The 16,177-nt window shown below is 34.6% G+C and overlaps 1 protein-coding gene across 1 annotated transcript; it reads right to left on the bottom strand.

Moving 5' to 3' along the window:
* Positions 1–6,956: 6,956 nt before the first annotated feature.
* Positions 6,957–8,742, bottom strand: LOC124830343 (dof zinc finger protein DOF3.6-like). The gene is made up of 2 exons (XM_047304020.2): positions 8,599–8,742; positions 6,957–8,169 (listed from the first exon to the last, which is right to left on the bottom strand). Exons 1-2 carry the CDS (start codon positions 8,653–8,655, stop codon positions 7,219–7,221), a joined length of 1,008 nt encoding a protein of 335 aa, XP_047159976.2. The 5' UTR covers positions 8,656–8,742; the 3' UTR covers positions 6,957–7,218.
* Positions 8,743–16,177: the final 7,435 nt, after the last annotated feature.

The following is a 16,177-nucleotide window of genomic DNA, read 5'->3' as shown; positions in this document are numbered from 1 at the left end:
TATATATATATATATATATATATATATATATATATATATATATATATATATAACTGTTTATTGTGTTTTTTCGAAATTAATCAACTTTTTTTGTTTTTTTAATTAAATTTTATCTATTTTTATAACTCTACGAGACCTGAAAAGCAGAAGAAAAACAACAAATGTAATCCATTTTTTGGTATTTTATACACACATGAACTATGAACTAAGCACAAAAGCACAAAAGATATGACAATAGTAGTATCACTAGTGCAAAAATTGCTTTTTAACTCGCATAATAGGCTTCGGTTTAGAAGAAACCGAAGCTTTTTAAAACGCGGTGACATTTTTGTAATTTCGACCAACTTATACGTCTCAGTTCAAAGGAAACCGAGGCAGAAAACCCATATTACCTCAGTTAAATTAGCAACCGAGGCCTAAAACCCTGCAAAATTTTATCTGTCCCTCTACAAAACAAATTTTTGCCAGACACCTTTTTGAAAAGGACCTACTGCCTCAATTCTACACATAACTGAGGTAGTATGTCCTGTCCAGTATTGAGAGTTTTGATGTGAAAATGATTTTAGTCATTAGTTGCATTAATAACCGAGGCGGTAAGTGGTCTATTGTCTCGGTTACAAAAAGAACCGAGGCAGTATCTCTTTCGATATTTAACTTCTCAAAAACATAAAATATTTTAACCTAATGTTCATTCTTCTTCCTCGTCGTTTCCCCTTTCTTCCTTGCGATTTTTTTCTTCTTCCTTGTTGTTTCCTCTTCTTCTCTCAAGCGAAGCTCTTGGTTCATGGCCTTCATTTCTTTCACGCGAAGTGTCCGGTGTGGTCTCCATCTTTGTTGCCTCAAATTCTCTCGCGCGAATTGCGTTATTTGTTGCCGCCACCGATCGTTCATCGCCGACATTAACCGTTCAATGCCGCCACCAACCGCTCAATGCTGCCACCCACTATTCGTCGCCACCTTTGGCCATTCGTCGCCACCTTCGGTCTTTCGTCGCCGCCTTCGGTCGCTCGTTGCCGCCACCAGCCGTTTCTCCTTATTGTTTAATATAAAATATGAAAACATTAGACTAACATTCTAATTTCATTACATTATATTAACCTAATGTTCATTGGTGAAGTAGGTTCTATGGCGTTGAAGTGGGAAACAATGCATCATAAACTTAAATTTTGTCCATTGCAGATAAAAAAAGTGATTTTGAATAGGGAAAATACCTCATTTTCTGAAAAAAAAAACAAAAAGAGGACATATACCGCCTCGGTTCAAAACCAACTGAGGCAAAAGACCCCCACATAGTGCCTCGGTTCTGAACCGAGGCAAAAAGCTTACCCCTTTTTACCTCGCCTGTATATACCTTGGTTCATGAACTGCTGCGTAAAGGCAAAAATAACCGATGTTGTTTCCCTTTACTGCACTAGTGTATTAACTTGTGATTTTTGGTTTTGATAACTATGGTTATTGGTTTTGTGACAATAGTAGTGAACAACGATAGATCTTTATACCCAATGAGAGAGAAAGTCGAACGTACCTATGAAGGAGAAGAACACGAAAACAATCAGTCAAAACAAACGAAAATCATACTTAAAGTAGTTAATAAACATGAATTTGTATAAAACGAAAGAAAGATTACATGTGCTGGTGGCCAAGCTTCGTTCGAGAAAAGTTTGAGCACAGAAAAGTGTCTCGCGCTAAGATAGAGTTAATGAATTTTCAACCTCTCGCCAAGTTTTTATAACCTTTTGATGTCTAATTCTAGAGCATTCAACATCATACCTAAGTGCATTTTCACCTTCGTGCCAAGTATTTTGGTAAAATTTACCTAATAGGACGTCTGACTTCAAAATATCTGATGTCTTATAACCAATTTATGTCGGACATGTCTAAGTCCGACTTCTTAATGAAACTTTTATTTACAAAAATATCACCGGTCATTTTTAACAGTAATTATTCAGTAGTTGAACGTTGAATGTGTGACGTTATACGCTACTTTTATATTAATGTCAATTCTCTCTTCCCGTGCCTCAACACCTTTAACTTTGTGTTATGATTAATTCAACTATGCATTTTAATTAGGACAAATCAACTCTTAATTGATCAAACTCAACCCCATTGACAAGGAAAAAATCTACAAATTGGGAGAAATTAAAGAAGGCTTAAAGAACAATTAAGAAAAAGGAGGGCCTATTCTCCCAAAAAGAGATTTTTATTTTTTTCTAAATGAAAAAAAAAACGCAATTCTTTGAAAATCCAATTTTATTTACCTAAAAAAAGGAAATTAATCATAGTTTTATTTTTATCCTTTTACATTAATCTAGACTCTTTCTAAAAATATTACAAGCTTAAAGCAACTAAGTGTTAATAAAGAAAAAGAAGAAAATATAAGGAGTTATCAATATATGTAATATAATTTTGTCATAGATTGATATGATGTTTTATGTTTTTTTTTTAATAAAATATTCATGATACTGATATCTAGCGTAATGATACTGATATTTAGCATAATGATACAAATGTCTAGCATAAGCCTATCTAAATAGATAAATATTTATTTTTAATTATATTATTATTATTATTTTATTTTTATTTTTATTTTACAATTATTTGACATTTGTTACTGTATACGCAAAAAGTTGAGAAACTAAGGGTGTGTTTTTGTTAAGACGGAATTACGAGATAAAATGCGTTTGTTTCTATTGATTTAAAATGCGTTTGTTTCTATTGATTTAGAAGAGATGCTCTGTGCGGATTTGCGGGATTAATGAAAATTTCAATTTTCACACTTTGCGCGGATTTAAAACAACTTTTGGTGAAATGTCTAGTTTGTTCAATTATCATTTTTAATTGAAGTAATCGAGTACAAGAAAAGAAAGAACCGATTACATAATCTACATAGAAGCGTAATTGAATCCAAGTAGCTTGGGAATCCAGCACCAGTAAATCATTCATCACATATTCTTCACTACTTCACACATATTCCATTACCGGTAAATCACATATTTATACAACTCTTCTACTACCCATAAAATTGTTCCATCATCCAATTAATCTTTTTTTTTGATTAATTTAGGAGTGAAGAAAACAAATCCCAAATAATACTTCAACTTATTTTTTGTTTACTATTATAAATTATAAATTTTTATAATACAGAAATTTATATTTGAGTCTAATAAAATTATTATAATAGTGGTCTATGTAAGTGAAGTTTATTTGTAATTATTTTTTTTCGGCGAAGTTTAAAAAAAATAATTTCACTTTACTTAAGCTTTTTGTTTTTTCATATATTTAAAATTTGTTATATAATAAATATAATATTATATTATTTTTACTACTAAAATATTTTAATATTCTTTAATTTCTATCAATTAATATTTTTTTATATATTATATTGGTCAAACTTTTACAAATTTTCCTTCCAAATTCACTCTCAATTACTTCCAAATCTGTTAAAAAAAAAATAACATGCAATTTATTCTCAAATCCACTCAAGTTCATTCAATTCATCTCTCTCAAACCATAAGTGAATACATCCTAAAGACAAATGAAAGGTTATTTTAGGATTATTTGCTTGATTCTCTTCGAATATATAGAATTCTATCTTTTATGTATTCTTTTATTTAGTGAGAAAACTAATCCTTCCATTACTTATACATTCTTTCCTCTGGAAACTAAATGATCCAACCAATATTTAGTACCTTTTTTTTTGCCTAGTATAAAAATATTCTCTAGTCAGATTAAATAGATGACCTCTACGTTGGGTTTAGAATAAATGTTAGAAAATTTTGGAATGCACATCGCTAATCTCGAAGAAAGTCTAGATCTTTCGGCTTTTTGTCTATGGATTAGAGTGGACATTGTGTCATTTTTTGTTGCTTTATCTACGCCAAAAAATTAGGCAATGTAATTTATAGTCTCTAGCACTCTTACATAATGATAATGAAATCATTATCTCTTCTCTCTAACACACATCTATCTGCATCTGATTCATTAAAACTGCATGAATAATTACTTTTATATTTTTAGGTCATAATTCATGAGATAAAAATATTACAGTAAGCCATATTGCTCAATCAGAAAGCCTAATTATTATTTATTTAATAAAAATTAATTCAATTCATTTTTAGTTTGTATAAATGGATACAAGATCGATCTACGATAGTATCTTATTTTAAAGGATTAAAATAAATAAAAAATAATACTTCTAAATAGACCAAATGGATGATAAATAAATGAATTATTTTATTAGCGAAAGACTTTCTTTTTTTTTTCTTTTTTTCTAAACGAATAAATGAATTACACAATTTTTACATGTTTTGCTTCACATTCAAGAAAAGAAAATGTTTGAGAAGGTATGGCAATTAGAAACACTAACTGGAAAAGGGACCACTGAACATTGTTTTTCTTAGCCTTTAAAAGAAATGTTTTCTTGTAAAAGAAATGACACAAAAACTTCCAAAGATTCCAAAAGGTTTTTAAAATATCAAAGGAGGAGAGAAAAGGATTCCAAGAAATAATATCAATTTACATATGCAAAACTTCATATTTATAAGTCATTTTTTATAACAACGAGTCAGACTTACTCTCCCATTTTTACCTTTCTTGAAATGTAGTATGAAAACAAAAAGGGTGACAAACATCTATCACCATCTGAAAGGCACATATTTCTCTACTGGACTAGCTAGAGTAAGATGTAGCCTCTGTTGAAAGACAACCTATATTACACCATATTCAAAGGATAACAAAGGGGGTCAAACAACATGATCTACATAAAAGCATTACTTCCATACACTTCAGATAACTCACTTTATTGAAACAAACAATAATACAAATTGAATGATAAACCTTTAATATATTCTCCATGGATTGTTGGAAGTTTCTAAATCCAAGGCAGATACGTTGTAGGTTGTACTAGTAAAACAAACCCTATATCATCGTTTATTGGTGCATATGTGAATAATATAAGAGCAAAACTTTCTCGAAACACGACAATCTGCGCAGCGAAACTACCTCTAATATGTTTGGCTGCGCATGATGTAACGTCACAATATTTTTTTTTACGGGAACAATGTACGGTCTTGGATGTATAGGAATTGCAGTCCAATACCTTATTCAATCCATAGATAACTAAAATGTTCCGGTCTTCATCACATTCGTAACAGTATGACAATCAGTCTTTTCAAGTGATTGTTAGACTCTGTCTTTTCCGGGGCTTGCTGTGTTGTCACTCCTTGTTAAAAAAATCAATAGTAACCTAAGTACTTTTTTATTATTGTTGGATTAGTGATGAAAACAAAGAAAATAAAAAACAGTTATATAAAAGAATATAAATTGAAAATAAAAAATGAATAATTGACATGTTACTTTAACTATTAATATTTATTATCAATATTACAAAAAAATAATAACATTTTTCAAATTTACACAAACATATATACATAACCATATACATACGTGTACATACACAAATATATACACAAACATATATGAATACACAAACACACATATACAAAAATACACATAGAGAAACAAACATAACAACAAACATACACATAGATTGGCACAAACAAATGCAACCTACAGAGATAGATAGACATACATATACATACTCAGATAAACACACATATAAAAAAACACAAATAAATGCACAAACTCTATCAAAGGTAGATAGACAAACACATTTACACACAAACATACATACACATATGTCAGACACACACATAAGGAGACACGAATACACACCGACACACCAACACACACCGACACACCAACACACACGCACACCACAAAAGTATCTAATATATTTCTTAGAGGAACGGACTACCTCTAATGCCATCAACTATTGACATCATATATCATCACAAATACTTGCCTCTACTTTGAATTAGACTCACAGATTTTGTCTCTTCATACTACCTTCACTCATACATAGCTAAATGCTAAGAACTAAGTCCTCCTTATTTGACAGGATAAAATTATTATGGCCTAGCAAATAGGTCTATTTTGCATCATGATGGGGTCATAGAACCTTCATAAATTCTTACCACCTAATATCTTCTTCTATGTGAATTTGATATCAATAGAGCTAAGATAATCTCTTTTCAAATTTCATTCAATACACAACCACTACCAAAAAAGCTGGTATTACCGACGACCATAATTCGTCGATAACAGCCAAAATCCGTCCATAATACATGAAGCGGAATATGTCTTATATGTCTCGGTTTCACAGACAACCGAGGCAGTAGCACCCTGACAAATAATGTTTGATATAAAAGGTGAGAATTAAGTCAAATCTGGAGAGTTATACGCTTCGGGTGGTTATTTAACTGAGGTAATAAAGTTGTTATGCCTCAGTACCCCTTGAACCGAGGTTTATAAGTTCGCTAAAATTGCAAAAGCGCCACCAAATTTTTATATGCTTCTGTTTTCTACAAACCGAGACGTATTAGCCGCATCAGTATCCCAATTCTGCACTAGTGACATTTCATTGTAGCTTTTTTTATTGGTTGCATACTTTTTTATGTTAGACCTTGTCGGATGTAAAACTATTAGGTCTAAAATAAATTTATGTCGAATGTTTTTCATACTACATAGATTTATGTGGTACAATTTTTATACGACGTAAATTTACATGTCATGTAATGATGTGGGACATATATCTAACATAAAATTCCTAAAATTACTAACGTAAAAGAAACATGTTTCTCTTGCAATGAATTTTTTTAACATTCATATATTTACCTATCTTTCTTTCAGCTCTTTCATTTAAACATGTTTTAAAAATATAAATCTCTAACAACTATAATTTTCCTCACAGTTTAACGAGTACCCAAAATGTGAGATATCTTCTTAATTTGAGTTTATATTGATAATATTCATATATTTCGAAAACATAATCAAGTAGTTGGCTAAGCCTATGTTAACATGAGGTCCTAGATTCAAACTTCATACCGCAATTCAACTTCAAGAAAAGAAAACGACGTTCAACGTTGTAATACAATGAAACATAACAGTATATGGAAAACAAAGAAAATACAAGGAAAAATATATTACGATTCAAAGAAAAGCAGCCAACATCCCTAGTTTTTAACTATGCTCCAAGGCCCAAATCTCTTCGTATTGGGATTTGGAAAATTATGGAGTTTCGATTAAAACTTGTCTCCAATAAGATAAGTGAAACTGAAGCCATGAACATAAACCAAAACCAGAAGCTTCTCACAGCCTTTATAGATGGTTGCTCGCAGTGAAAGAGGAGCTAATCCCAGAAATATGTGTCCAAGATGCAGAACTAGCACTGGTCCAATAATGTTCATTCACTGGATTATCGTTTCCCAAGAAAAGTGTTGACAAGTCAGGTTCCTTACGTTCTTCCATTTTCACCGAAGCTATCTGAGCCATGATCCCAGAAGTTGAAACCTTTGGCCTTATATATCCACTCACCTCAGCACTACCTTCAAAAGGGTATAAATTAGAAGCTGGTGAAGAACCTTCCAAGGAGGCCAAGAGGGGAAACTGCTGTGGCATTCTCCATTGGTCCAAACCAGGTGCAGAGAAGATTGAGGTGGCACCACCACCTAAAGCACTTGTTCCAATTTGATAACCCATGTCTCCTACTCCTCCCACTGGGCCATAACTGAGGCCATAGTTTAGGCTTATGTCTCCATCTCCAAAGTCACCAAGTTGATGCAATGGAGGCATGAATCTGAAGGCTGGAATTTGGGGTGCAAGCCCTATTCTCTCACTCTTCGAAGATCCCGAGTTGGTAGAATTGACACTTCCTGTCTGGCGCTCAGAGGTTGCCGGAGAGTTGGAGCCGCCGCCACTGCCGCCGGTACCTTTGCTCCGCTTGTTCCTCCTGCAGCCTCCTCCCACGGGGACACTCCTTAAGGCGCCGCCTCTGGTCCAGTACCTCCTGCAGGTCTTGCAGAAATGGCGGGGCTGGGAGAGACTGTAGTTGTTGAAGTAGCAAAATTTGGTGTTGGTGGATTCGCAGCGTGGACACTTGAGTGCAACCTCTGGCATTGGCATGTTGGCCATCCTTGCCCTATCCGCCATGGATCCTGGCCTGATTGAACCCTCTCCATGAGACTGCATTGCAACCGGAAGTGGTGGCGGTGGTGGTTGAAGCAGCTGCTGAGAGTTGGAGTCACTGCCTCCGGGTTGGTTATTTGGTTGCTACAACGTATAAGCACAATACAAATGAATAGAGGTTAAAAATAAGAGAAATATTATTAACATTCTCTAGAGTACTTTTTAAACATCCTTTTTCTCATTTACTGAATTTCTTTTTTTTATTTCATATACTCACATAAAGTTTTATACAAAAAGTTTAACTTATTAAAATTTGTAATACATAATATTTAATGAATTACGTAATTAAAAAAATTATAAGTAGAGTGTTGAAAGAAATAATACGTAGCATTTTCTTTTTTCAAAATTAATTATGATGAAGAAGAGGAAAGGAAGGACATGAAATGCCAGGTATATTCAATACATAAGTAAAAAGTAAGAAGAATATTTTGTTTAATGTTTTGAAATCTTTTGCCTTTGAACAAAGAAGCCATAGGAGGGGACAAACTGAAGAAACTCGTGTCTTTTATTTACCTGTTGCTGCCAATTGGATGCATCAAAGTAAGAAGCTGGAATGGAAGTAAAAACCATGATTCACTCTCGGAGCTTAGTTTTTCTACTGTAAAGCTTTATGAGAGAAAATCACATGAATGTGTGTATTGAGAAGGAAAGAGAGAAGAGAAGACTGTGTAATGACGAGCTAAAGATAAGGAAGGGCCTTTAAGTATTTATATATAATGCTGATGTTCATTCTGTTTAGTAACCCTTGTAACACCTTTTATTTTTAACTTTCTAGGGTTTTGAGGTGGTGGTTTCTTAAACAGATAAGCTCCTCTTTCTATGCTTTGCAAGACTGTGACTACTGTGCTAAGACAGTGAGATCAGTGCTAGCGGCTGATCGACCAGCCTATATGTGTCAGGAATTAATTTGGTTTAGAATAGGTCAAAAACCTTAACTATGATGCGGTTGTGTTGTAAAAACTATAGATTAAGGTGAGGAATGTAATGAATGAAGGTGTTAATGTTTTTTATATCAAAGAAAAAGGTGGCTGTTGGTGCTTTAGTGCTGGACATTTGTCGAAACCTTTTCTTGCTCCGGTCTGTTCCCTTCCATACTAAACTTGATTTCTGAAATTTATCCTCACCACTCTCACGCGTCACCACATGGCGAGTGGGCACACTAATCAAAATAATAGGAGAACCAACATCATAATTGAGTCAACAACACCTGTAAATCGAACTTTTATGGAACCTATTAAATGGTCAAATTTTTTCTACATGTGAATGAGGTATATCATCTATATAATTTTCACTCATCATCCTTATGTTTAGACTTAAAAATAGATTTGAAAGAATGAGACTGAGTGTAAGAGAAAAAGAAAACACAAAAATTAAGTTGTTTAAATTAAAAGGTGTTTCGGTTGAAAGAGTCGTGAGACGATCGTCCTTTCTTTCTCTAATCAACTCTGATTGTCTAATTTTTTAGCCTGTTTTATTTTGATTATCAAACTCTCTTTGCGAACGTAATCCACTTCAACGGATTGTTAACTTGTAAAAGACACTATGACGTTCAAGTCAGATATGTTTCTCAATAAGGTCTCAACTTAATTAGCTTAGAAAAGAGTATCATTAGTTGAACATTAATAACCTATTTATAGGGCTTGTGGCAGACAAGCTCATTCATTAACCATTAATACAGTATATTTTTAGACAATCAAATCCAATAATAAACAATTAATATCGTATATTTGTAGAGCATAAGGCAATCTAATCCATTAATTGGCCATTAATACATGTTTGCATACCTAATAACTTCCATAAATAACCATTGCCTTGATCGGCTGGTCTAACCAATCGGCTACTCAATTTGGTAAGTTGATTCTTGTTATGCATTGCCTCGACGAACTGGTCTGACTGATTGGCTACTCAATTAGGTAAGTTGATTCTTGCTATGGTGTCGACCGGTGTATTCCATATAGTACACAGGTCCCCCAAGCCCTAAGCAATTGTCAACAATAGTGAAGGGGTTTATTTCATGCTGATCGGTTGAAAAGTGGCACGAAAATGTTTACTTGTGCAGTTATCTAACCGTTGATCATAGGACACGTGGAAACATGAGATCCATGACCGTTGAATTTGAAAGATTGAACTCCCTTAGCCATCCGATTCAAGTGTGATGGACGATTGATATTGAATTCTGGGAACCGCTTTTTTCAGCTATAAATAGGAGGTGGGGTCACTGTCACTATCACGCTACCTTTCTTCTTCGACTGATCTTTCTTCTCTAACCAATCTTTGCATCCTTTTCTTCCAAGTAACCATGTCTTCTACCTCAGGGTCGTCCGATGAGCTCGCTGGTGAAGGTCGGCGGTATGCTGACGTTGCAAGGGAGTCGTCTTCATCAATAAGGTCTTTTATCTCGGGTTCCAGCGATGGAAGGGATCAATCATTGACACACGATGCTGCTGGAGATGCTTCTCCATCCCGAAACCCTTATTTCGTCCGAGGATGCTGCGGACGAAGGAGTAGAAATACAAATTGACACCACCAGAGAGTGGGATGGGGTTACTAGGACTCCTCCGCCAGCCATTGCTGGGTACGAGTAGGCCCGCCATGAGGTAGGACTATATACACCCTTTTTTTGCTACTTGTGCCTTATTGATAGATTTTGCCAGTCGAGTTAGCATACTAGCCAATGCGAAAGATTTTGATAGTATCAAGCTGGCCATATGTAAAAGGAATGAGTGGGCCTGTCACGGTCGGGAAGTTATGACATCGACTTCTTCTATGTAATTCCACCTTATTCCGCGACCTGGCATTCGTCTACCCTTTACAGAATTCCAAACAAGCGTTCTCTATTACTTGAATGTGGCCCCAACTCATCTTCACCCGAACGGGTGGGCGTACATGCAAGCATTTTCAGTGGTTTGCATTGCCCTTGCCCTTATGCCTACACCTACTTCGTTTCTTTATTATTTTTGTGCCTTGCCCCATCCTAGCAAGTCCTGGTTGTCTTTTTCACCTAAAGGATAGACACTTGTTTAAATTATTTAATACTTCCTACAAAGAATTTAAGACAAATTTCTTCAAGGTGCTATAAAGGAGGTTGGTCGGTCTAACTTTTATTTGGACAATAACCGACCCAAAATTCATTTCTACTAGACCAAACATCCTAAGAGGGTGATCTCATGGGCAAAGTCTGTAACACCCCGACAACTTACAGGGAATATTGATTGTCCCCACACATCAACACGAGGCTTTCCAATGTGCTTTGTCCTCACTCGCACACTTTATGGGAAAACTTCCCAAAAAGTCACCATCCCTAAATTACTCCAGGCTAAGCACACTTAACCATGGAGTTCTTATGGGTTAGGCTACCGAAAAGCAAATGCATTTTGGTGATATGAGTAGCCAAATCAATCCCTTTAAGCTATCCTTCAATTGTATAGTCTTATACCTATACAGTCTCTAGATCCCTCTCATTCCGATGTATGTTCGATTCATCCATGTGTCCCTTCCACTGGAAGCCTGCTAGGAGCCGCTCTTTGTTTGTGCCCCTTGCACTTCATGCCTCTTGCACCGGCGATCACTCCCCGCCCTCGTCAGTGCCCGGGTGTCACAAAGTCCGCATTGACTCCGGATGAACTTGACGCGGTAAGTTAGCTTGATCATCTACCTCAAAAGACCTCTTCCCGGACGCTCATCGGCTTCTTGGGTTCCCACACTCTATGTACTAAAGTGTTTGGTAAGCTTCCTTAAGTTTGTTTATCTAAATTTGCTTTTGTGCCGCATATCTTTTTCATGCTTTGGAAAAAGGTAAAGCTTTTATGTTAATGATGGCTCATTGTAAAGAAGAGCTCTAGAAGACCGGAGAAGCTACTTCTGTTGTCGCTCGTCCTCCAATCTCTAAGTCCACCATTCCTTCCCGTACGGTCAACACTGCTTCTAAGGTTTCTCCTCGTAAGAGTGGAGGTAAGCGGAAATCCTCTTGCGAGAAGTCTGTATCATCCTGTACAAAAAGAGCAAGAGGAAATTCCCGAGGGACCTCTGATTGCCGATCTGTATTGGCATGGGTTGCCTTTAGTGGAAATGTTGTGTAGAACTAATAGGTTGATCATTGTTCCTTATACAAGGATGTATGGTTTGTCAATGTATTGATTGTCATAGCCTTACTATGTGGTTATACTATTTGATGTGATAGGATTGTGAAAAGGTTTAATATCTGACATATAAGTGTTTTGTTGGTGTTTAAAGATTGATTATGAGAGCTCACTGATGAATGCATATTTATGTTCACATTTATGTTTTAAAATTCAAATTTTTTATAAGATTCTTGTGCTTAAATGATTGATTTAAAGATAATTTGTGACGATTGGATTTATTGGGTTTGAGAATTAAAGATGCTTAAAATGTGATTCTTATTTGCATAAATTATTTTGGATGTTCTAAAGTTTATTTGTGCAACCAAAATTAGAATTTTATTCATTTAAAAGCATGAAATTGAATGGTCAAAGCTTGTCCAATCTGGTCAACTGAGGGCTCCTATGCAATTTTAAAAAGAAAGAGATGACTAAAGTGCAATTAGAGGAAGATTTCTGAACTTCTGTGCAATTTTTGAATAAAATAAAAAGGGTTGAAATGTAATTTTGGGCAAGTTTAAATCTGTTAGATATTTTAAAAGATAATTTGGAGAAAATATATCTTAAGATATTTTATTTGATATTGTTAAATAATTACCTTATTTAACTATATCAATGAATATCAAAAGATAATATTTGTCGAATCTTTTTGAATCTAGGAAAGATATTATCAAAAGGTATTAATTTCAACTATAATTAATTGAGAATTTACTTTGATTAATTAACTTTTAATTTGGTTAGGAGATTTAAGAATAGACATGATTAAATACAATAGAATTTGACTGAGGATATACTTTGATTGAATTAATTGTGAATAATCTAGAAAGGTCTTGCATTTGATTGAGAATCTACTTTGGTTAACTGCATGATCGCCATCAAATTAATTAAGAATGTACTTTAATTAATTTTAAACTTGAACAATAATCAATTGAACAATGATCTATAGATAATCGATGATGAATCTATCTTGAAAAAATAGTGGAATTAGCCTATTTCATCATAATTGTTTCTAAGTTTCCTCTTTGTTCTTCAAACATTTCTCAAACATTAACTTCATTAGCATAGTTTCTCACTTTTATTCTTGAGCATTGCATAATGTTCATAAAACACTAGTGCAAAATTGGGATACTAACACGGCTAATACGTCTTAGTTTATAGAAAACCAAAGCATATAAAAATGCGGTGGCAGTTTTGCAATTTTAGCGAACTTATAGGCTGCGGTTTCAAGAGAACCGAGGCATAATAGCTTTATTACCTCGGTTAAATAACCACCCGAGACATATAACCCTTCAGATTTGACTTTATTCTGACTTTTCATATCACACCTTTTTGGAAATAGAGCTACTAACTCAGTTATGAGAAAAAAGCAAAACACATAACGCTAAAAAAAAGCATAAAGTAAAACGTAGCCTCTGACACCTTTTTGGTCAAGGTGCTACTGCCTAGGTGGCCTAGGGAACCGAGACATATAATCTTAATTATTTTGGGTGCTGAAACCTTTAGGGTGCTACTGCCCGCGTAAACTCGAAGAGTTTTCTTCTTTCTCTGCACTTTGCTCTCCACCACTACTACTCAATCTCCACCACTGCTCGCGTCTCCACCGCCACGTTCGTCACGCCTCCCTCGCCGTGGTCGCCCCTCCTCCGTTGCACCCCGTCACCACTGCTCACGTTCTCCACCACTGCTCGCCTCCCTTGCTGCTCGCATTCCCCCTCTTCACTGCAGATTCGTTTATTTAAATGAAAGTTTCTGAATTTAGCAGTTGCGTGGTGGTAAGGCGCTGCCAGACGACATTTGTCATGGAGATCTCGTCCACCCACCAACCGTCGTTGTCAAAGACGTCGACTTACTGGCAAGGTGTGAAGGAGGAAGCGACAATGAAACACGGCGCGGCGGCTCCAAGTAGAGGAGATCGAGGAGCTGTGATTCTCTTCGGCGAGATTGGGCGGCGAGTCAGAAGCTATGACGCTGATGGCAATACTCGCTGACGACGTAGGTGGTAGGGCGTGAAGGTGGAAGCGGCGATGAAACGCAGCGCGACGGCTCTGAGTAGAGGAGATTGATGAGCTGTGATTCTCTCCAGCGAGATTGGGCGGCGAGTCAGGAGATGTGACGCTGATGGAAATACTTGCCGGGGACGTAGGTAAGGTAATAGGTTTGGGGGTTTTTTGGGTTTCTCTGTTCTATAGGTTTCGATTCACGCACAATCATCCTCTTCTTCTATTCTACAGGTTTCTCTGTTCTACAGGAATATCAATCCTCCTCTAGTAGTGGTGCAGGTCTTGGGCTTGCAATTTGTAAAAGGTAGGGGGAAACATCATCGAATAGTATTTTGAATTTGTTGCAGTCTCTCAATTCTCAATATGCTAAATGGATTTTATTACAATAAGCGTAAATAATGATTGTCTTTCATCTATTAAGTCTGACTCCTCCACAAAATTGATTCAAATTTGTAAACCTCATGGGAGGTCACATATGGATTGAGAGCGAGGGCCTTGGAAAAGGAAGCACAATTACATTTATTGTCAAAGTTGGGAGTGGAAGTGGTGGCCTCGCCAGATTTAAAACCTTCATCAAAGATGAAGATGACAGTGATTTTTCTACTCGGCGCAATCAAAGAAGTTTCTAATATCCAATATAGCAAAATTGCATATCGTCCATTTGCGGTCTGGACAAATGGATGTGCCATTTGGAACTAAAAATAAAAAATAAAATAAAAACACTCAGCCTCGGTTGTCTGTGAACCGAGCTAGAATCTGAACCCTTATGCTTCGGTCCCGAACCTAGGGAAAAAACCTACTCTTTTTACTTCGCCTATATATGCCTCGGTTGCAGAACCGGTGCCTATAAGCTAAAATAGCCGATGTCATTTCCCTTGATTGCACTAGTGAAAGTCAAATATTGAAAAGAAATTCCATATTCATTGGGAGACGACTCAATTTTACTTTAACCCTATCTACTTTCTTGAATACTACTTAACAATATTGGAGTTGCCTTAAAAAGTAGTATTAATTTGATAGCTTCAACGACAGCGTATCACTCACCCATATATTTGTTTGTGTTGTTTGTGCCTATGGCGATGATCGTATAATGTGTGTTATATGGGAGCTCAAATAGGTATGCAGATGATATTGAAGCAATGTAATTTACGAGAGAGAGAGAGAGGGGTTTGCAGTACGAGTTTGATTAAAGTCTTTATGTATATGTGAAAGGGATTAAAGATTTGTATTAAGCTATTTATTTTCATGTTGGATTTGGATAGTTAATATTGAAAATTGTAATATCTATATTGAAAGGAAAATTTTAATTACGTTATGGTTTTAGCGAAATTCTTTAATATTTGTTACAAAAGAACAATAATTTTCAAATAAAAATTCAAAATCTCAAAACTACTTTATTTTTTAGACCTTTATTTATCCGAGATTTTATATGAAACATTAAATAAACTTAACAAAATTTGATTAAAAAAACTAAATTCATACGTATTTTTAAAAATGAAAACTTAAATTAGTCTAAAATATTAATGAGTAACTAATTCCAATTTTTAAAACTAAAATGACCAACAACATATTTATTCATTTTATTTATAATAACTAGTAGAAAGATATGTGCTAATTGTATGCACACATGTATTCACATTTTTTTTAACATAAAACATAATAATAATATTATTATTAGTATAATCAACAAAATAAAATTAAATAATTTTTATAATTTTATTGTAGGTAATTTTTAGTTTCTTTTAGATAACTTTTTATCATAAATAATTATTTTATTTTAAAAGAATAATTAAAATTTAGAAAATAAAAAATCAAATAAAAATTATTAAATTTAAAAGAAATCATTTGAAGAGTGAAATTGATAAAATAATTATTCTAATTTACAAATAAAATAAAAAACAAAATCTGTACGAAAAAAAGAAATCCTCTTTTTATAATAATATAAGTAATATCTATTCATATTGAGAAACTTTT

Source organism: Vigna umbellata, chromosome 11, assembly GCF_029865625.1.
Source record: "Vigna umbellata cultivar VRB3 chromosome 11, Vumbellata_1.0, whole genome shotgun sequence".
NCBI lineage: Eukaryota > Viridiplantae > Streptophyta > Magnoliopsida > Fabales > Fabaceae > Vigna > Vigna umbellata.
This window is presented reverse-complemented; position numbering and strand designations above follow the sequence as displayed.